This window comes from Anoplophora glabripennis, unplaced genomic scaffold, assembly GCF_000390285.2.
Source record: "Anoplophora glabripennis isolate ALB-LARVAE unplaced genomic scaffold, Agla_2.0 scaffold6, whole genome shotgun sequence".
NCBI classification, from domain to species: domain Eukaryota; kingdom Metazoa; phylum Arthropoda; class Insecta; order Coleoptera; family Cerambycidae; genus Anoplophora; species Anoplophora glabripennis.
The window spans coordinates 2,070,087-2,092,753 of NW_019416749.1; the positions used below are offsets into that span (position 1 = coordinate 2,070,087).

Consider the following 22,667-nt stretch of genomic DNA (forward strand, 5'->3'; position numbering starts at 1 on the left):
GGGAATTCGGAAGGGACATTTCAATTTGCTCGTTATAACCAAGTGCTCGTTATATCCCCTGCTCGTTATAAGCGAGTTCAACTGTAGTTAGTGTCAAAAATGACTTGTGTGTATAGCAACTCGGAGTTGATGGATATCGTTTTAATTTATGGTGAAGCAATAAGACAACATTTTGTATTATGGTGAAGCATTTGTGTTATGGTTATATTATGTTATTTTTTTATAACATGGTTCTTTCAAGAATATAGTATGAATAGTCAACACATTCACATGTTCTTATATTTTTATGGTAAAGTTGGAAATTCCAACTTTGGAATATTAATAGGTTGACATCTAGTGGCAGCAGCTTGTAAATAAAAACTGGTTGAGTAGGACTTGAGAAAAAAAATTCTATAAAAATTTGAGAAATTTTCTCGACATTTTCAGAACTGCAAAATTCTCTGATAATTCCAGATTTTCCAGATAAATAGATAGATAGATAGATACGGGTATATACTATTAATATAATATATTTTATGATAAAATATGCCATAAAAAATATTTTAAAATTCTAATTTAGCTGACACAGCAATGCGACACTCCTTTTTATCCAATGAGAAGGATCTTTATCGGTATCCAACAAGATGGGGAGGACGTAATTAGTCGAATGTCCTGTAGTTGAAAGAGTACCTTTTCGAGCGGATGTTTTATACACTGGGCATGTGTACCTTTTACCTGAAAATAATAATGCATTACCTATTCGCAATCATTAGCTATATAGCTTGAGCCCACCTGGATTAAAATCAGATTCTTTTATTGGTTGAAGCCAAACGATTGGTAATACATCATATAAAATTTTTGGAAACAGTTCTTCTAATTTTCCCTGGTCCCTATACCATCTAGCACCATCGGTAAATAAACCAAAAATATAAGCTCCATCGGGAGGAGGAGTACTCTGATCATCAACTTTTAAAATTGCAAAATCAAAAGTCAACTTATCAATAGGTATTGTATATTTTCTTGCATAGTTTTGCTTAACACCAGTTAGAAAAGCCTGTGTGAAGAAGAATCCAGACACCCAAAACGTTGGTGGTTTACCCTTCTTGAACCAGTTTTGTAGAAATTCCATTCTGATGATGAAGTCGGAAACGTAACTGGGTAAATTCTTTAGACTGGGATAGGAAACGGCTGCCCAGTTGTCCGGTATTCTCCCAAGCATTAGAGAACTTGAGAACGCTTCCAATGCTGGGGACATTGCGACAAGACCTAAACATTTTTTTTTAATAATACACATGAATGAGGTACACTCTATACGATATTTCTTGAGATAGAATTCCAAGAAGACTCTTGCATCATTTTCTTGGAATTAATATCATTTAATAACCGAGGTAGAAAGACATTAGTGGTGTGGCGTTCACCACCCCCCTGCCGCTGTAAATCGTTACAGTAGTTCCGATAACAGAACTTTATTGGCTTATTCTTTTCTTGGAATTCTATCTCAACAAATGTTGTACGGAGTGTAATTACAATTATGTATATATTTTTGGAAAGATGAACATAATTCAGCAAACATATAAAATCCTAGAAAAATAAATTATATCCTTATTGTAGCAGTTACTACAAAAACATATTTTACCTTGAATAGCTTTCTGCATTGTGATCAATGAACCAGCGATAACTTTCAGTAATTTATTGAACCTCTCCATTTCTTGGACCAGAACAGTGTTCATGGATTCCGAATATTCCACAGGATACTGTGTTTTTGCCACTTCCAAATCAAAAGGTTTGGGCAATTTAGACAAGATATCAGTGCACAATACCATCAAGTATTTGTCAGTTTCGCCGACTGATGCTCCTGCAGTCTCGCCATATACTTTCAATACAGAATTCAGCAATAGAGTGGAATCTTGTAAGTCTCTTGTTATGCCTGCGTTTGTATGCAAACCAAATACTTCGGGTGGGTGATTGCTGGGAAGAGACTGTATGTGTCGAATATAGGATTCGTAATCACAGCGCTCCGGCAGCCCATAACAACTTCCCACTTCACTAAAGGAGTACTCCGAGTTATACACTACCATCGGATTTAAATAAGTCTCCAGAATTGTTACTATTAGTCTGCGGTCCCAGTTGTCTGTAACTCGACCTCCGTAATTGCATTCGCCTATTAGATACGCTAGAGCCTCGTATGGATCTTCGCTTTCATTTATGAACATTTGCAGTTGCTGTACGGATATGTCGAAATCGGAGTCATTGAAACCTGAAGAAAGCCAGAAATTTATTCAATAGCGTAATGACATACGGACCAGTAACGCAACGAGAGAACACAGTCGAGGGTGTATGAAATGTAGTGTGAGTAAAATATGAAAATAACAAAAAACGAGTCTCGTGAGGTAGTGCACAAGCTTTTATATACAGGGTGTTTTTAAATGAAGTATCAGTTAATGTAGAGACAAAAATAAGAGGATTGAAGTAAAAATACCTTATATAAAATTTGCACCTCTGAGGCGATATAACCTCTTAAAGGAGGGGATTGAAATTCACATTAATTTTTTTCTTTAACATGAGGAATGCTAGAGACACGAAACTTGGTAAAAAAACTAGATGCGTTATCGTTCGCTAAAGTTTGCGAAAATTGCGAAAATTTGTAAAAATAAAGTAGGCGGATGTCATAACAAATAAATTGTTATTTATCATATTAATAAATTGACACTTTCTGTCAACTAATAATTATACCAATGAGGAATATGTCGACATGCTCCAAGTGTTTTTTGACTCCAGAAAAAATAGTAACGCTGCAGTAAGATTATACTACCAAAGCTATCCAAACCGACCGAGACAAACATTGGCTTCGGTGGAAAGGCTTCACAAAACTGGTAAAATTCAACCCAAACGTGAGGGTGCCGGAAGAAGGCGTAATGTCCGAACTGTTGAAACTGAGGAAGCTATACTGGAACATCTAGAACAAGATTTTGGTACAAGCACAAGACAGGTATCCAGGCAACTGCAAGTTTCTCACAGTCTTGTGTGGAATGTAACTCATGAAAATCTTTTATACCATTTTCACCACCAACTCGCGCAAGAATTGAGTGACCCTGATGGTCGGAAGAAAATACTCATGAAATATGTGTTTTACGATGTCAACATAATATCAGTTTAAACGTTTGAATGGGAATTATAGGAAATACTCTAGTAGGTCCTTTTATTCTTCCACACAGGCTTGAAGCGGCCGAATATCTTAGATTTTTTAATGAAAATCTTCCAACATTACTCGAGGATGTACCCCTCGTTACACGTCAGGTGATGTGGTATATGCACGATGGGGCGCCTGCACATAATACACTTGCCGTTAGAGAATGGTTAAATTTAAATTACCCGAATCGCTGGATTGGTCGAGGTCATGATGCCCCTGTTTGTTGGCCTGCACGTTCACCTGACCTAACGCCTATGGATTTCTTTTTCTGGGGACACATAAAAAGTATTGTTTATGCCACTCATGTTGCCTCCTTAGAAGAACTATGCTTAAGAATCTGCTCAGGCAGCAGAGGACCTTTGCAATAACCAAGAACTGTTTGTGCGAGTGCGTTATAGCTTCAACAGACGAATTAAATTTAAATTTAATTTTTCATTTCTTGTTTTTCGTATTAAATTTTATTTCAGATAAATAACTTTACCTAATACATGTCCCATAGTCATAAGTTATCAAACATTTTTATTAATTAATAGCAAATTATTCTTAATATTATTATTAAATTACCAGCTTATTGACAGAAAGTGTCAATTTATTAATATGATAAATAACAATTTATTGGTTATGACATCCGGCTACTTTATTTTCACAAATTTTCACAATTACCCCTTTAGTGAATGATGATGCATCTAATTTTTTTTAATAGAAAACTATCGGTTTTATCGAAAAATTACAAGAGATAAAAAAGTTGCGCAATATATCAGTGTTCCCGATAAATATTTTTAAATAAATAATTTGCTTCATATAAAAAATTTCTAATAAAACATTGCAGTGGGGTTGACTGTTTCACTCCTTTATAAAATACGTCACTGATTGAACAAATATTGAAAAGTTGTCTGTTTATTAGTAGGAGACACGAAACTTGCCGCCTCGCCTCAGGGGTGCAACTTACATATAAGGTATTTTTACTTCAATCGTCTTATTTTTGGCTCTACATTCACTGGTACCATTTTTGCTACTTCATTTAAAAACACCCTGTATACATATATAGTAAAAGAACTCACCATATGCGATGTTCCAGCCCAACGGACCGAAAGTTCTTCTTTCCTGTACACAAGCATGAAAGAAGGCAAGGCCATACAGCAATCGAGCAAACATTTCTTCGTGCTCCGGACAGCCATCATAGAAATCAGGATTTTTTACGGGATCACTGATGTATGACTTCAAAAGATTATTCTGCAATCCCTGTGGAGGCTCGTTCGTCATTTTTACGCCTTTCTGTAAAAGAGTCACAGGGAATTTGGGAGAGGGGTAACTGGTCAACCACAAACGGAATTGATCGTGTGTATTTGAAAAATCCAAATTATCAAATATTTTCTCTAGCGTCGGCATCCATGAAGTTGCCAAATGGCAGTTCTGTAGACAGACCCACATGCCTGCATCTTGGCCTTCTTTTATCATAGCCGAGGCCATAGGCCCTTGGCCTGAAATACAAATCAATAGTGCTAAATTGTTAAATATTTTTTAAACATGCGAAACAAAGAAATATAAGCCTTATTTTACGGCTTCCATCGACCTGATGGTTTCAACAATGTTTTATAAATATTTCTGAAAGATTTAAAAAAAGTTTGCGATTGTTTTGAAAATGTTACAGTGTTTTACTACTACTATAATTTAAAAACCTTTTTAAAACATTAATTTGTACAACAGGAAAGAGTTGTTGATAAATATATGAATTACCTTGTCCCAACGATATTGAATGAAACCTGTCAGTCATTTTCATCTCTTCAGCAAACTTGACAAGTGCAGCCATGGGATCGGTACCGGGCGACAATATAAATATTAAAGGGCACAAACTGTACGAGTCAGAGTAAGACACAGCTATATCGAAGGGTGGAGGTTTAACAAATCTCTCGTCCATTTCAGTCTTCACAAAACTCATTATACAAGTGAGCAATTTGTCAGGTCTCAACATCCTCACTATAATTAACCTCTTGAAAGAGTTTAATTTTTCCCACTGTTTCGGAAGTACAAAGTTCTCCTGAAAGTCGTCATATATTTCTTTCCAGAAAGACTCGTTTTTGGTAAAGATTTTTGAAAAATTATTAAAACTTTTCAGATCATCCACCCTGCAAATTTCGTCCCAAGCATTGTGGGGCAGCCAAGAGCTACAGGGATTGCGGATCAGATTTTCCACCGCCACCCCACCTAAAAATTACATGTCGTCTCCTGAAGATTGTTTTACTTGGGCTAAACTTACCCGTGAGAAGGAACATAAATTCTTGTTCATCCATCCTTTGCTGAAACATCATTATCTTTGAGCAGAGCAGGAAGGAAAAGAGTAATTTGTCCTTTTCGAACAGCGAACGAGTAATATTACTGTAAAGATCGTAAGTGAAGGCATTAATAAGACTCTGACATCTCTTCTCAATATTACGAAACTTTTCAGCTCTCTGTATGGAACCAATATAGAGGTTTATGAACCAGTCTAGCGAATATTGATACATCGGATCGACATTGGCTAAATCGGAAATACAATAATAGAGGACCGCCGAATGTTCAGAAACTATCTTATATTTTCCTCTGAATTCTTCGATGGTTTTCTCAATTTCCAAGGACCTCTCTTGTTTCTCGCGAATTTCCTTCGATAAGGATTTCGATTCGTCTAATATCTGAATCGCCTTTTCGTCTTCCAGGATATCGCCCTTTGATTCTGCCAACGTTTTAAGAATGTTTTCTTCCGTTTCCTGTAAGGCCCGTTTGTTCTCTGCCTTTTGTACGATTAGTTCCTCCTTTAATTGTTGCAAGTCAGGTTTTTCAACTGCCACAACAATACCTAGATATTCAGAAATGCTTATGCAAAAGTGATATTTTTATGTATCCTCTAAAAAGGCACAAGATACTGACTATTATGCAACATATTCAGTGTGTAAAATTTTTTATCTTACCTAATAATTGATCTTGCAATCCTTCCAAAGTAAGTGCAAAATTGATAATGGTAACTCTGTTGAAAACTTCCGGTAAATAATGTGGATTTCTTAGTTTCGACGTCAAGTATAATCGAAAATTAGTATTGTATTCTGTAACATTTTCCCCTAGACTTATGACCAACATTCCAGCTTGCTTAAATACTTTTTTATATAACAACGGATCTAAAGGTGCCTCCAGTTCCTCCCCTATACTCTCCACTAAAGCGGGATAGCCCAGTTGGACACAGACTTCTATTCTTTTCATATAATCGGGAAATGAGAATTTAACAACTTCCAAGTTGTTGAGCTTCTCCATTTTCTTTATCCAATTGCTGGCTTGAGACTGGGGATCTACGAATAATGACCAACGCCTAGAGTTGTCCATAATTATTCCATTTTCCGTTGAAAAACTGTCCCTTGGTAAACCATAAATATACCAATTTTGAATCTTAACATCTGAACCCAGCACGTAAACCATATCGTATGCATCGCCCGTGGGTATTTTGAGGTCCTTTACATATTTGTGCCAATCCGCTACAATTCTCTGCCTAAAGATACTGTTGAATGGCGAAAGATAGGAAATGATTCCGCAAGATATTAGGATATCTCCTGCTAGACCATCATATTGCACTTGAAGGGCCTCCGCTGCCGCTTGCCATCTTGTTTTCTCTCCACCCAGGCCACCTAACAAAAACAATTACATTTATTTCATCAAAATTAACAAATAAATAGTAAAACTGTTTTAATTTAGTAATGCCTCGATTATTATTCTGTTAAAGAAACTGTTACCTATCAGTTTCTGAGCTCTGATGAGTTTGTTATTACATAAATCAACGTTTTCTTGTAGACTGGTTTGTTTGGCCACGGCTTCCGCCAACTTTTCATTCAGTATCGCCAGCTGCTCCTCCAGTTTCATGACTTGGTTCCTTTTTTCTGATAACAGGGCCATAGTAGCGGCAAATTCTGTTTCGGCTGCAGCGAGTTTGGCTTTTTTAGGAGCGACGATTTTGTTAACTCTATCATACATATCCATGGCTATTATCCATTTACACAACCCCTCGGCCGCACTAGATGCCTTGGCAACTATGCTCGGCTTGAAGTCTTTGTGGGGGATGTATTCCTTTCTGAGTTTGACCATTACATCCGGTTTTATGTTATCTTTGTCGAAATCTTTTAGGCCCTGAAGAAAATTCATATCACCCAATAACCTAGTCGAGAGAAAATAATAAATTAATTGATTTATACGGTTCAGAGAAATGTGGTAAAATAAATTTGAACAGCCTATGTCATTAAGGTCATCTACGATTATAGCTTGCTCGCCCGCCTGCTTTTCCGTTTGGCCAAGGCCTTAAATCTGTTTTTGTAAATCTAAATGTACCTTTTAGAGGGCCCCCAGAAATCAAGTGTCATTTTGCCAGTAGAAGGATCAGGTTTCCGATCTGGCTTCACATCTTTTATTATGCAAACAGCAGCCATTACCAATTTTATTATTTCCGGAGGATTCTTCATAGATTTCACCAAAGTTATATCTGCAGGCTTTAAGGTATCCAAAGCTGCGATGGCCTATTAATAAATTATTTGCAAATGATTAAGTAGATTATGGTAGAGAATATAAATGATATAAAAATATATCGACCATTCAAATTACTGAAAAAAAATCACAAAACGATGAATAAAAATAAACTGTTTCTAACCTCATCTAAAATTGGTATGGCTTCAGCTAGATCTGCTTCACATTCTCTCTTCAAGTTCTGAGCAGCTGCGGCTTGTTTGTTAGCAACTTTCTCGTCTTCTTTGACTACCGCCGATGCTTTTTCCACGGTTATCGTTTCATGTTCTATCTGTTTCGTCATTTTAGTAGCCTGCTCGCTCATATCCTTCAGTTGGGGCTGTAGTTCTGCTAATGACTTCTGCATTTCCCCTAATAATAAACTTTCATTAAATTATGTAAAGCTTCACACCTGACAATGTAAGGAGAAAAAACCTCAAGTTCCAAAGACGTAACATACCTATGCTCACAGAGGCGTGATATAACTTTTCTAAGCCTCCCTCGTATCTCTTCTTAGCCTGCATAACCTCGTTCTGCTTTTTATTCGTCAGATCCGTGAAAGATCTTATTAGTTCCAGATACGAAGCCGAAGTGATGTAAGTTTTTCTGTTCAGAGATTTGAAAAATAGATCTGAATTGTTTCGGGCTTCTACATGAAAATACTTGCAAGCAACCACAGAGTAGTGCTTAATTTCATCTAAAATCGCAAGTATGTTTAGAACCTAACAAATTTAAATATTCTAAGTTCCCGATTTTTTAACTAACCGGAAAGATTGATATCCTCCATCCAAGAATGTGCGACCTCCTCCAGAGCTTGTTCAGGCCAGTCTTCAAACCAATCGATAGTGCAACAATTGATAAGAGACGGAAAGAGCCGCAATCGATTCCTGAACGTGGAACCTACCGGACTAAAGCAAAGGATAATGTGCAGCTTATCCTTACAACGTTTTGTGAAGAAGAAGAACACCTCTAAGGAGCCGACGTCCAAATTTCGGTTACCACCTAAATAAACCATAAATTATACTTATACAAACCTGAAATATTGAAATTATTAAATACTGTAATCTTTACAAGAAATGTCGTCTCTATCGCCCTTGACAAAGACTAACACAAGAAAATAGCCGCGATAGAAAGATCTTACTATTTTTACATTTTACTTAGATACCTTTTGCATGATGCCCATATTTTTAGTATTGAAGAACATTGTTTGATTTCATTTGATAGGACTTTTAGAAAAAATTTTATATTTATTTGAATTAGCTTTATAATAAAGTAAAACTACGACGGCTAATAATAAAATAATGTTTTTTTTTTTAATTTTTGAATTTATTTAAACATTTCATTGTATCGCCAGTTAGTTAAAATAAAATTTATATCAAGGTGAAGATTCTTTTTTTAATGAAACATGTTCCTTTTTTTTGTTCACATATTCATATTAGCCATCACTGAAAATATTCAACAAAATATGTGATTGTGGACTCGAATGCGAATTTAAAATTTGATGCAAATAATTCGCATACTGTTATGCCACTTACCTTGGGCCGCTAGCCGGACCATATCCAGAATCTCTTGCTTTTCGTCAATGGCGTACATATTGGGAACTTCACCAGAATTAAGTAGACAGTCTACGTCCTGCAAAAAGTTTTCCTCTTTGATTTGACCTTCTGTTATCAAGAAGACACAGTGTTTCCCACGACCGCCGGCTTCTTTCAAGATTATTTTGATATCATCCCGCCAATCACTAATTGTATAGTTATTGGTGATTTCTGGCTGGAAAAGTGCCTGTCCGTATATTTCGCTGGCGAGACGTGTTAAGGACTGCCTTCCAGATCCACTAATGCCAACCTGAAAAAATTTAGCAACACAAGCTTTTCAGTAACATGAACAATAGGACTAGTTACCAGCTGTAAAGATGGATAGATTTCAATAACTACATTTTTTCCCAGATAAATTACTGTTCTCTCAATTATATTCATATAACTTTTTAGAAAAATATATGTATATATTATTATGTTCCCCAATTTTCCTACTAAAAATGAAGGCTCCATCACACTTTAGGACAATCGTTAGTAGTCTGATGGACTTTTTTCACTCTACCATAAACATTCAACAACATTTATAAATACTTTTATGGGGGTGATTTATTTTTATATACAGTGTTTTAATTTTAATTTAAGTATTGATTGGCCGGAAGTGTTACATACTCTTCTTGAAAATAAACAAATGGAGTCATTGTACGCGGGAGCGCAAATGGCTCCATATGTCGTGCTGAGTACAGAGGGCGAAGACAATGTTTTAATTGTCAGTGTTGCGAGAAACAACTACGCCGAGGCTATATGCCCCTACCAGCATTGAATTATACCCGCAACACCTAGTGCATCAGCTAGGATTGTTCGTCAGTTTAACTCGCCAGACACAGACCGGTTTCGGACTTATTAGTCCTCATCAGTGTGCCATAGGTGAGATCTAATAAGTTCGAAACTGCTCTGTGTCTGGTGGGTTAAACTGACAAACGATCCTAGCTGTTGCACCAGGTGTTGCGGGTATAATTCAATGCCGGTAGGGGCATATAGCCCTCGGAGTTGTTTCTCGTAACACAGACAATTAAAAAAAATGGAGTCATTGTTGCTATTGACAAACTGTTTAAAAAAGTATAAATTCAGTTGTTACCAGAAGTGCACTTCCACAGTTCATTGACAAAACTCTGCAAATTTTTGATAAATGCTCCAATGCATAATCGAACAGGACAATGTCCATCTTATTTTTATGAGTGGCATTATATTCATGCAAACAGTTTTCGCCTAATTCTCTGAACTGCTGTATATTTAAAACTTCATCGTAACGCTTGTCTTCGTCGGAGTCTTGGTCAAAGTAGGTGCCAAACATGAGATTTTTCAGGGAGTTTTCACTTATTAAACCTTGGAAACAAAGTGGAGCAATATCAATTATCGTAAATTCGTTATTAAAAAGAAAAATTTCTTTATCCATACAGTCGATTGCCACATTATTTTTGTGTGTTCGATAAAAATACTTAACTTTTAAGACAATTTATAAAAGTATCAGTGAAACTGAACCTACCGTCTGCCTCTCTTGGCAAGTTCTCAAAGCAAACCTCAAAATTCTCTCTAAACTGATCCTTCACAGACGTCCGGAGCTTACTATACAACCACTCTTTGTCTTTCTTTTCTATCAATCTGTCATAAAAGACCCTCATTACCTCGTGAACCCATATCTTCGCAAACGTCTTTTTTTGTTCGGCTGATTCCTTCCTCAACATTGCACAGCCTTGTATCAATCGTGAAAAGTCTCTCAAATTAAACACATAGTGACTTTTTGACGGAGTTGGTCTCAAGTTCTCCGTTGCCGCATTATAAACATCGATGCTGGCGGTGACTACCTGGTGTACTACTGAGATGATTTCAGAAGGAAAACCGTTGTTTTTCCACCCCAGCAGAAGAACATTAGCATAAATTTTTGACATGCTGTCCAAGGAAAATTCATTGATAGAGAATATGTTAAAGTGTCTTAGGAATCTAGGATAGATTTCCTGTCTGCTTCCCCCTACCAAGCCCATTGCACCGAGGAATAAAATGTCATAAAGGTAGATTGGGCTGGTTGTTTTTAAATCATACCTAATAAAGTTTATTAAAAAGAAGAATTAATAAATAATATAAAACTAAGTAATTTAATCAGTTACCAGTTCTTGTGATCGAAATATTGCCTCAACAGTTCTATTGGAGGCTGAGCACCATAGACTTCTTTAAGAGGCATATTTACATCGTCGATAAAAAGCACGGTAGTTTTTCCTTTAGGTGGTCCGTAGTGGCCTCTCTTCCTTTTGTTCAACTTGGAGATAACCAGTTCCTGTGCCTGGTTGGCCGATATCTGGACTGTGAAGGTGATGAAAGCGGGTTCATACTTTTCCTTGTTCAACTGATTCATCAGAATGTCCGTCATATAGAAACTTTTCCCTGTTCCGGTCGGACCCATCAGCAGCAGAGGGTTTTTGTAGCGGATGTGCATATCGATCAAAGCCATGTATCTAAAAAATAAAAACTTTGTGTGACAACGTTCTGTGGAATCGTTTATTCATTTATTTTAATGGGAAAATAAATTAATACAACAAAATACCAAGATTGGTTGACAAAATGAATAAACATAATTAATTTTAAAAAATTCTTTAAAAAACGATTGCATACGGTGCTAGTAACTTATACGAGTTATCAGTCTACCACTAAAAGCAAATATTTTAAAGCATAGTTATACAGGGTGTTTGTAAATAACTGCGAAATATTTTAGGGGGTAGTTGCCGTAGTTATTCTGTGAAATTGTTCATATAAATGTAGGTCGAAATATGCTTCTTTTCCGAGATAACAAGTTTTTAAATTTTAATTTAAAGGGAGGAATAAATGTGCATATTTTGGGATGATCCGAATATTTCTACTTCCACCATTGGCGTTCATGCGAGAATGCCACAACCTTTTTTAATAAAAAAAAGGTACGCCACTGACTTTTTCCCGTTTTAATATTTTATTTTAATTCTGAATGAAATTGGTCTCTTCAGTTTTTTTCGTAAAATAAAACATATTTTATTGCAAGTTGTGTACTTCTAATTTCTATAAATGTAAATATTTCTAAATAAAATATAACCTCAAATTTCTAGTATCAATATCTTTGAAATTCTGTGAAATAATAAAAATAAATAAGAAATTAAAATTTAAACACTTTGTATCTCGAAAGTGAAGCATATTTCGACCTACGTTTATATGGACTTTTTTTCACAAAATGACTTCGACAACTACTCCCTAAAATATTTCGCACTTATTTACAAACACCCTGTATTTAAACGGTGCCAGTAACTTGTTCAAGTAATTAACCCGAAAATTATAATTTTCATAGCGTTTTCCTTACGTGACGTGTAAATTTGTATTATAAACTACAATACTGGGTGCTTCTGTTCAAGTTGCACCATTGAGATCTTAGTTATCTTAAGAGATACAAGGTCGTTAAATTAGGACAAATGTTCGAAATTTAATGATGAATAATATGGCAAAGAAGAATTAAACAACAAAAACCAAAAATATGAATCCTTGTTTTTATTCTTTTTAATTGAAGACAGAAGAAGGTGACTTTTTTTTAACTAAATCGAATTATCTATTTTTGCGAAGAGCGCTTTGAAAACAAACCACCTTTACTCCAACTTAATTCTGACACTTCAGTAATTTATACAAGTTGGTGGTATCATGTGCAGCTGTTTTAAAACTTAGTCGGTTACATTTATAGATATTATATTATGACATAATCGCACCTGGCTGTATCAACCGTGGGAATGAGGGCCTGGAGAATATTTTTACATTCGTCAACCCTTTCCGTTCTGACAACTTCAGGCCAGTACCTCCAATTCCCTTTCATCTTGTAATGATAACTATAATCGAACAGTATCCCTTCTGACGGAATAGATATTTCCATTTTTTCTACAGTTTCTGGAAAAGGATACTCCTCTTCCAGCTGTCCTCTCCAAAGCTGTTTATAAAATTCGTCAAACTTTGTCCTCGAATCTTTATCTAAAATGGATCCCAAACCCCACACCCCTACAAGAAGATTACCATCAATGAAGAGTTACACAAATTTAATAATGAAAAAGGATTGCCTGCTTGAATGAAAGTTATCTGTATCCAAAGGTCCAAATGCTTTGCCTCCTCCTCCTTCTTCGTACTGCCATGTATCGCATCATTTAGAAGCATTTCCAACATCAACATCATATTCCTCACCAAACTTATTTCGCCGGGATTGCAGTACTGTACGCAATATTTTCTTATGAATTGCAAACATGGGGGCACCATCCACTCGAACATGGTGAAAATCATGTCTTTCCTTGTTTCTCCGCACCACTCTGGATTGCAAGTGGGTATCCAAGATTCGACAAACGGCTGCCAACCCAAAGTGGACGGCTCTAAGTATATCATGCCACAACGAGACACCTATTTGAAAAATTTACAGATATTGTAAAGATAATTTAATTAAATTATATTAGTGTTTTGATTTATAAAAAGGTAGAATAAGAAGAAACTAAGTAATTGTTTATCAAAATAAAGCAAATACTGCCCCCAACTACACGATTGGTACTCGTAACGAAAAACCCCTTGGCGTCACCAATTTCAATGATTCGTTTACAATGAACAGTAACAAACTGTTATGTCTACACTCGATATGATTGGTTGAATAAAATCTCGTGAAAAATTACACCAATGTTGTGTTTTAATGTAATGTTGATCCTATCGTTTTAATAATTTTTAATTTTACCGATATTTAATTGCCAACATGAAGGAAATAAAATTAGTGTTCCAAACAAAATTAGCGGACACGTGGCTTGTAATCATTTATGAAAGCTCTGCATAACCAATGCAACTACTTGCCGTAGCAGGTGACGCTTGTTCCAAGTCCATAACCTCAAATATAAGAGACATCGAGTTAGTCATTGACATAACTTCACCAGACATCAGACAAAGCTTCTTATTGTCGTCCAACACGCTATTCATGTTTTCAATCCAAACCGCGTCCACGGGACCATCAAATATCATCCATTTTCTATCAGGACTTGGATCAGTGGCAAAATTTCGGAAACCCGTTGCCACTATTCCGTCAAACCATTCGTATGAGACAGGGTCAAATTGCCCATATAGTTGGCCCATTGTAACGGCTTTTGGGTTCAGTATCAGATAATGAACTTTCTCCTCATTGTGTCCTAGGAAATTGGATTATATTAAATTAGTTTTTGGAATATTTACATATCATAGCATATATATGAATGGTGACTGCTAGTTAATACACGATCTATCGCCAACTAGGCGAACTCTGTTAACTGATGGTTTTGTCAATCGAACCCGCCAGACATATACATATACGAAATACAAAACTAGTATGCCTGTTAGATTCACTTGATGAATAATTCAATGCTAATCGGAGCATGTAGCTCACAAAATAGTTGTTACCTACAATATCGTCAGTTAAAAATTTCCTTACATTGTTTCTACTAATATTGAAAGTGTCTGTTCTGTTCTTGTTAATTTAACATTCTGCCATTTTGAAATTAATCATACTTTCTTTTTATTAAAAATGCAGATGCGGTTTACTGAATAATAATATGGCAACCCCTCTCCCATAAATTAGAAAAAGAGGGAAACAAATATTACTATTTTTTTATTACCAACTGACCTTGTTTATTGAGAAGCGTGAGTGAATCTGCTAGCACTTTCAATGTCGACGATTTTCCAGCGAATGGCAGTCCGACCATCATAAAGCCCCATCGCACTATCATCATTTCGTAAGTCTGAATGATTTTAACCAGAAAGGGTTCCTTTGGCTGTAATTTCCTATTGTTAATGGAAGTGAGCATTGCCGTTGTTAAGACAGAGTAATCGGCTTGTGGCAGAACTATGCCGGGAAACAGGTCACTGATAATGCCGTCGAATAATGGCAAATCGTGATGGAGAAATTTGGGCAAGTTGACGTCCAGAATAGCTCTCAGAAGTAAAATGTGCTCATTCTCATTAGGAGCTTTTCTCTTATTGTTTCCTGCAGCCGAAAGGACTGATTTTACTGCCCTCATACCTAAAAATGTAAGAAAAATATTCGATGAAACAATTATTACTCTTAGAATGTTCCGTCAATGGGTTGAAGTTCTTTTAGAACTACGTATATTTTAAAAGGAAAAAAAAACATGCATAAGAATCAAGAGCGATGAAATTTGACAATGTGAAATTTGACAGATATGAACAAATATGTTACCATAATCGTAGTGATTTTGCGATGACAGCTGTTCAGAGCAGAGTCTATATACGGTGACGATCTTAACGGACAAATCTCTAGCATTGATAAATCCATAAGAATACAACGATATCTCGCCGATCATGGCATAATCTGGGACCATCATAGCAACTGTCCGGAACAACACTTTCAAATTATCCGGTAGCTCCGATCTTCCTGCGTAGCCAGGATTCATGGTGATGCAAACATAACATGACGGATTAAGGGATATTTCTGTCCCCTCAAAGTTGAACTTGCTTGCATGTGCTCGAACCGCTAACACAATAGACAATATCTGTTGTGCCACGACAGATAATACCTCAATGTCTATTCTATTGAATTCGTCGAAGCAGACCCAGGCACCACAGGACGCTAGTCCTTTAAAGAACTTGCCCATTGCTTTGTAGTCCAGTCCGTCGGAACAGTTGAAGACTACGCACTGGACGGCTATAGCTTTAGCTAGATCTTTAGTCGTCTCCGTTTTCCCCGTGCCTGCCGGGCCTTCTGGTGCGCCATTTAAATGGAGGTGAAAAGCACCAATCAAGGTTCTATAACATCGATCTGTCAGAGGGGTAATCACCAATCGATCCGTATTTCCTGAAAATAATTAATAATATCAATGGTCAATAAATCGGTGTACAACTGTACAAAAGTGCCGAAAAAATCAATTCAGATGCAGTTCTGGATTAGGTCCAATGTTTAATAGGACAACTGTAATTTACCTAAATATTCGCAGGCATATTTAACAGTGGCGTTTATCAATCTGACAAGAGGAACATCATCTTCTAGATAGTAACGTAGCTGCGACAGCCACTTAAATTCCTTGTCATTACCAACATTTTTCTTATCCAAATCTTCTACCACATCCTTTGCGTGTACATCAATTACAATAAGGGCCTTCACTGTAATTCTTGAAAGATTGGTCAAGGAAGGGTCCCTTATCAACGCTACTGTTTGTTGTAGCTGCACCCTCAATTGTTCTGTAAACATTGTAAGATTTGTAGCTTATGCTAAAAAATGTATCATCAAAGTGATTTTTTTTTGTTTATTACGTAGATGTTAAGATAGGTATTTATTAATTGACCTATTGACCTATTAAGATAGGTAATTTAAACCTCTATTCGTCTAACAAAATGTTACAATATTTGTGTAGGTTTTACGAAACAAAACAACTTAGTAGTAAAAATTGTACTTCTATTTCATTTGCAAATTTTTATGGCCACAAAGGTGAACTAATCACCCTATACACATATAAAAGCACATAGCCGTGCTAATACGGAAGGTTAAGAACTGTAGCTTTATGAGAGGGTTCGATACGAGAAAGTGAGAAGACGATAAAAGCCTAAATCTTTATATATTTGATATTCTCTTAGAAAGAAGTTAGTAGGTATATATAGAATACCCGTGAACCGATTGTAATGTCATTTCTTCTTAAACTTTGAGTATTTGTGGACTATTTATTGTCTTTTAAAATATATAATAAAAACAGATTTTATGCAAATATTAAAAAGGTTTGACTGTTCATGATAGGAGTTTTGTTATAGCAGTTTAAAAAAAAGTAAAAAATAAAAAAATTTTAAAATAGTGTAATTTAATAATTTTGAAAAAGAATCTACAAAAAAATGTAATATTTTTCTCTGAGCATTAAAATAACATAAAAATTTTTACCAGCAAAAGTACTAATATTCATATTTTCCTCTCTATTTAGGGCCTTGTGCACATCGTAAGTCCAATGCATCTGAGATACGCATAAAATAATTTGCCCGGGCCACTTCTGAATCCAAAGGCACCTAGGTGTAACGAGGTAAAACTTATAGCTCTTCAGTATCTGATCATTCACCGACACGACCATCTGGTTCTCCACTTGGATCAGCCACTTTTCCACACTGCCTCCCGCGTCCTTAGTATTAACCAAACTTTTGAAATTTACCTTTTCACCCTCTTGACTGTACATTGCTGATATCTGCAGTTTATCATCGAAATCTAAGGAGTTGATAGCCTCAAAACATTTCTTTAGGTGCGGTTGCACCCTGAGGGGATCCTTAGTTTCAGATAATATCTCCAGCATTTCGTCATTTGATAAGAAGAAAAATCTCGGAAAAAATAACCTTTTCTTCTCGAGATAGTTTGTAACACCATCATTGATCTGTTCAAGAAGCTGACAGCAGTACTCCATCGACTCGAGTACGCCCACGGCCCCGGCAGTTTCATAAACTCTCGGGTCGTGAAGAACCACATCTATGTACCTCTTATAGGTATCGTTTACCTTAAAATTATTAAAATATAACAATGATATCTATTGAATTTTATTAATTACCTCTTTGAACAAGTTTCCCTCTTCAGGCATCTGTGCGACGATGTCCTTCGATGAAAATATTGGTAACAGATACAGCCACTGGCTTTGAACTTTGCCCCACACGTCTATCGTCGAATTAATTCTCACCAGCCTGTCGTAAAAGGCCCTAACTTCTGTCTCGTAAGGCTTCACAAAGATAGAGCCACGCATCGTCAGCGCTTTAAGAATGTGATCGTCCAGCACGACTTGAATGTCGTCCAATGCAGTAAGAATTGTAATGTTCGTGTCTTTGAAGCCGCCAGTCTTGAAACATATTTCGGCCCATTCGCCCTGCATCTTAAGGAGGTTTTTGAGAAGTTCACGTTCTTTCGTCGCTCCTGAACTAATCACATCATAAAGATCCATATCCTGATCCAGTCCTATTTTAATTGATTATTACCAATTTTTACTAAACAGAACTACAAGTAAAGTTTCAGGGAGTGTTTAAAAAATTATAAATAACTTTTAGGATCTGAATAGGGAAGAAACTGAAAAGTCTTCTTTGCGGACACGATCTATATAATAATAATATAATTTATTTTCCTGTAAGCAGATTTAATAATGCCAAGTGGTGATTATAGAGGCAGCGCTCTCTTATAAAATATTTTTTAAATGTTTCCTAAAACTCACCCATTTTTGTCAGTTTTCGCAGTGAGGTGCCGGCATTTGGAGTCAAATCAAAACCTGCTATTGAGGACATTTCCTTCCAGTGTCGTTTCATCAGGGCGTCGTTGCACATAATCCTCATTAGAGTTAGAGCAGGCCTGAAATCTTTCAATATCTGGATCGCCAACGTAGTTAATTTTATAGGTGCTGGCCTGCTGTTTATGTCGGGATCATCCACTATACCAAAGAACCGAAGTGGAGTATTTTCTGCTTGAGCTTGCCTAAGAAAGCAAATCAATCAACCACGTTCAATCAATTTTGATATTGCAAACATTATAAATTCAGAAATAAATATACCTCAACTTTATGCGATAATTTTTTTGTATTTTGAGCAACTCTTTCATATAATTTTCCACCAACTCATCAGTGTCTTCAAAATTTAAAAATTCAAATGGTCCGTCCAACCATACATTCACGTGTCTCCTTATATTCAAGCATACTTTTAGCAAATGGAAGAATGGATAAACGAAATTTTCCAGTTCCTCTACGTTTTTGAAAGGAGACACATTGAAACCCAAACATTGTTGTTCCTTATTTATCCACACAATTTTCTCACGGAGTTCTTTAAGTTTCGCCAGAAAAATTTTCATTTGGTGTACATATTCCCTCGCCCTTAAAAAAAATGATATGCATTATTGACATACAGGGTGTTTCTTTAAGTGGGGGTAAATTTTTAGGGGTAATAGTGCATGTTCCCTAGAATACTAATTTGAAATATTTATTTTTTTAAATTAAATATATTTTTATTAAATTTACAATTCCTTTTTAAACTGCACTCAAAGTGGACAGTTCCCGAATTTGGTTGTATGTATATATTTATCAGTGTTGTCTGTTGTTATTACTTTTTTAAATCACATGATTTGATCGAAAGCAAAACTGTTTGGAAAATAATTTTGATAAAGTAAATTGTTATGATGTTAATGTAATTGACAAATATTAACTAATATTTGTCTGCAGCACCACTGGAACTGAAAATAAATATCTTAAAACTTGGTTTTAAATTTAAATAATGTTTATGTAATTAATATTTGCCAGATATTAACCTCTCAACATCGTCCATGTCATCAAACACTTCCAGCTGGGGCACCAACTTAACAGCCGATGAATTGACATAGGCGATTGTTTGCTGTAACTTCTCTTCATGTTCAAATTTGATTTGCTCGTACATGCTTGAATTCTGATCCAAAACAGGTTCAATATTTTTGAGCCAGTTAACAGTGACTGCATTTAACTCCATGTGCTCCTTACTAACGGTGCCAAATTCAACAAGACGAGTTAAATTGTTCAGCATGTGCTGAATTCTCTCCTTCAGCTGGATCAGAAGCACCGTTTTTACCCAAATCATATATTTACCTTAAAAATAGCAAATATAGAACATGACGTAAACAATTCTTAATTTGTGACGATACAACAGAAAAATAGAAAACAATTTCTAAAATCAATTTTTGAATGACATATTTGTTAAAAAAATGAATATTTACATTACCTTGTTCAATGAGCTCTTCACTTGTGGAAGGCCTGGTAAGTGCGGCTTCTTTAATCTTTTCAAATTCGCTGCAAATCTGTGCATTTTCAGTCATATGAATTTCACACAGTTTGACAAAAATTGTTTCGATGATCTCAAACAAAGACTCCTTCATTGACTCAACGTATTCAGATAAGATTAGTTGGCCCACAGCAAAATATTCACTGGACAACATCGAACTAGCCTTGCTTATGTAGTTTTGGTAATGCTGGATTTTCAAGCAAGCTTTAAGAAATGAATCTGTTTCCACGTCATTTACACTGTCCTTTTTAAATATTTCCTTGTACTCTTCATCTAAAGTATCTACATATTCGATTACCGGTTCAAACATGCCCATAACATTACAAGCTACTTTATCCAACATTTCAGTGAAAAAATCACTACTAATATTCAAATAAATATTCTTTTCTGGAAATCCTTTAATTTTGTATGTTTCCAGCACTTGAAAGTTGACTCCTATATCAATCAGATTAGTTATGAATAATGTGTAAACTAAAGTCACATCTTGATCGTTGGGGTATAGACTCAAGTTTTCTCCGCACCTCAGCGACAATCTCAAATATGGCACCAGTTTCTCTGAACCAGTGGCTTCTACTATGTGCTCGATCGTTTGCGATATAGCCTTGCTTATATAGACTGATAAAAGACCAGTGCATACGGCTAGCAAATGTTGATATGCACTACCTATACAAAAAAAATATCTTTTTAACATTTTCTATGTTCCAGCTACTGATAAAAAATATACATACCTTCTAATTTATTGTTATCATCTTCTACCATGGCAACTATTCTGTAATAAAACCTTTTAAGGGTAGTCTCTGCCTCTGACACGCAATGAATAAAGGTGTCATCTAATTCTTTTATATCATATGGTTTAGTTCGTAAAAGGCTTATGTTGAATAAGGTGGCAGGAAGGCTCATTACACATTCTCTAAATATTCTCTGGACGAGAGCATGGTGCAACATAAATTTATGTTGCAATTCTTTGCGAGTTCGAAGGTAGACGTGGTATCGTTCTGTTTTACCCAAATACTTATACCGAGTAACTCGAAATCTCATGTTAGTTTCGTCTTGTGGCAACACTTTCAAGTTGACCTATAAAACACAATTATTAGCAGATAGTAGAAATGAAGTCGAATGGCAACATTATAAAAATATTAGGAGTGAAATTGTAATCTTATTGAAAACAGAAAAAGCACATTATTATTATAGTAAAGGAGAGACACAAAGTATGTATAGAAACTGTGGAAAACATTGAAAACTTTAATTTATACCAAAAATAATGAAAATAACTTTCAGAATGGTATTCAGTTCGAAACTAATGATGAAGTAAAAAATATTTAAAAATGAGAAAATAAGTGCTGACCAATATTTATTTCGTAAAAGAATAAAAAATGTATTAGATACTACTGAAACTCACTCTCACTGGTATAGATAAGAAATTTCATTTAAATGAGAAATTTATTAGAACATTTATTTATAATATGATTTAGTATATTTTGTAAATGAAGAATCAGGATAGCTTCCTTAATGATGTTTTTGAAGTAAACATTCATGTGATGCAGCTCTGCAGCTAACAATAACAAAACAGAAAAAGGCAATTGAAAAAGATGTATATGCCCTCTTGCTTTATAAAAAAACGACTTTTGAAGCAATCTGACTGCCATACTTTATAAATAAGAAATATGGATCTATGATTTCCAAGGAACAGTTCAATTATAATTAGGTGAAGTAGAAGAGCTGAGTGGGAATCGAAATTTTCGCCTATGTTTTGAATTTAAATTATCACTCATGTCGCGAACTCAACTACTGAAACTATACTGAGCTGTAAACTGCTCCAAACTCCAAACATCCCAAATCGCAGAAGATATCAGGAGAACCCAATGCTGTTAGTAGAACAACCGCCGACGACATTCGCGGGATGCCCAAAATTTCACATCCGTTTAGAATTTTTCCGCGAAAACCTCAGGAATGCCACGAAATTCGTGCTGGGACACGAAACCGAGCTGTCTTACATAAATTTAAAACAACAGGCAGCTTCCAGAGACAGGGTTGTCTCTGCAGATTCCACGACGGGCAAGTCAATATAACCATGAAAGCGACACTATGATATTAAGAAATATGTGTAAAAAGTTTGCGCGTTTCTCAGAAAATTTGACAAAAAGTCAGCAACTGGTGCAACTACTTACACCTGCATCATGTGTTATCCGTTCAAATTCATCCCGAATTTCGGCAATCATTTCCTCGACAATATGGGCGTACCGACTTTCCAGTTCCTTGGCACACACCCTCTTCCTTATCCTTCTCTCCTGAAACAAACACATCCTGGTCGACGGGCACACCTCCGCGTACTTTCTAAGTACCCGATGAGGGTCTCTGGTTCTAGGAGGTTGTATATAAAGAGGCGTCAACCTCGTTCTGAATTCCTTACGTTTGGTATCTCTGGTGTATTCGCTCTGAAATCTACGAAGTCTCTCCCGTTTCTGGCGACCAATTTTGAATTTCTCCATCAGTTCCTCAGTTAAATTTGTTGCTATAAGTTCTTCCAGAGGCGGCGGCTTTACCACGCTCTTGTTGGCTCCTTTGCATTGCCTAATAATCCGTTTGGCTTCCCTATCCATTTCGTTTCATCTGTCAGTTTTGACTTATTT

General features: G+C 35.9%; 1 protein-coding gene across 1 annotated transcript; it reads right to left on the reverse strand.

Annotated features, from left to right (window-relative positions):
* Nucleotides 1–550: 550 nt before the first annotated feature.
* LOC108911054 (dynein heavy chain 12, axonemal) lies at nt 551–22,637 on the reverse strand. The gene is made up of 30 exons (XM_018715884.1): nt 22,206–22,637; nt 20,766–21,111; nt 19,978–20,700; nt 19,535–19,844; nt 18,789–19,103; nt 18,456–18,712; nt 17,808–18,205; nt 17,159–17,756; nt 16,213–16,470; nt 15,473–16,087; nt 14,900–15,295; nt 14,101–14,429; nt 13,335–13,665; nt 12,993–13,275; nt 11,382–11,726; nt 10,763–11,316; nt 10,355–10,602; nt 9,220–9,529; nt 8,450–8,686; nt 8,145–8,381; nt 7,830–8,056; nt 7,514–7,698; nt 6,925–7,343; nt 6,115–6,819; nt 5,427–6,002; nt 4,907–5,374; nt 4,231–4,650; nt 1,616–2,236; nt 772–1,245; nt 551–714 (listed from the first exon to the last, which is right to left on the reverse strand). The coding sequence occupies exons 1-30, from the start codon at nt 22,635–22,637 to the stop codon at nt 551–553; spliced, it is 11,781 nt and encodes a 3,926-aa protein (XP_018571400.1).
* Nucleotides 22,638–22,667: the final 30 nt, after the last annotated feature.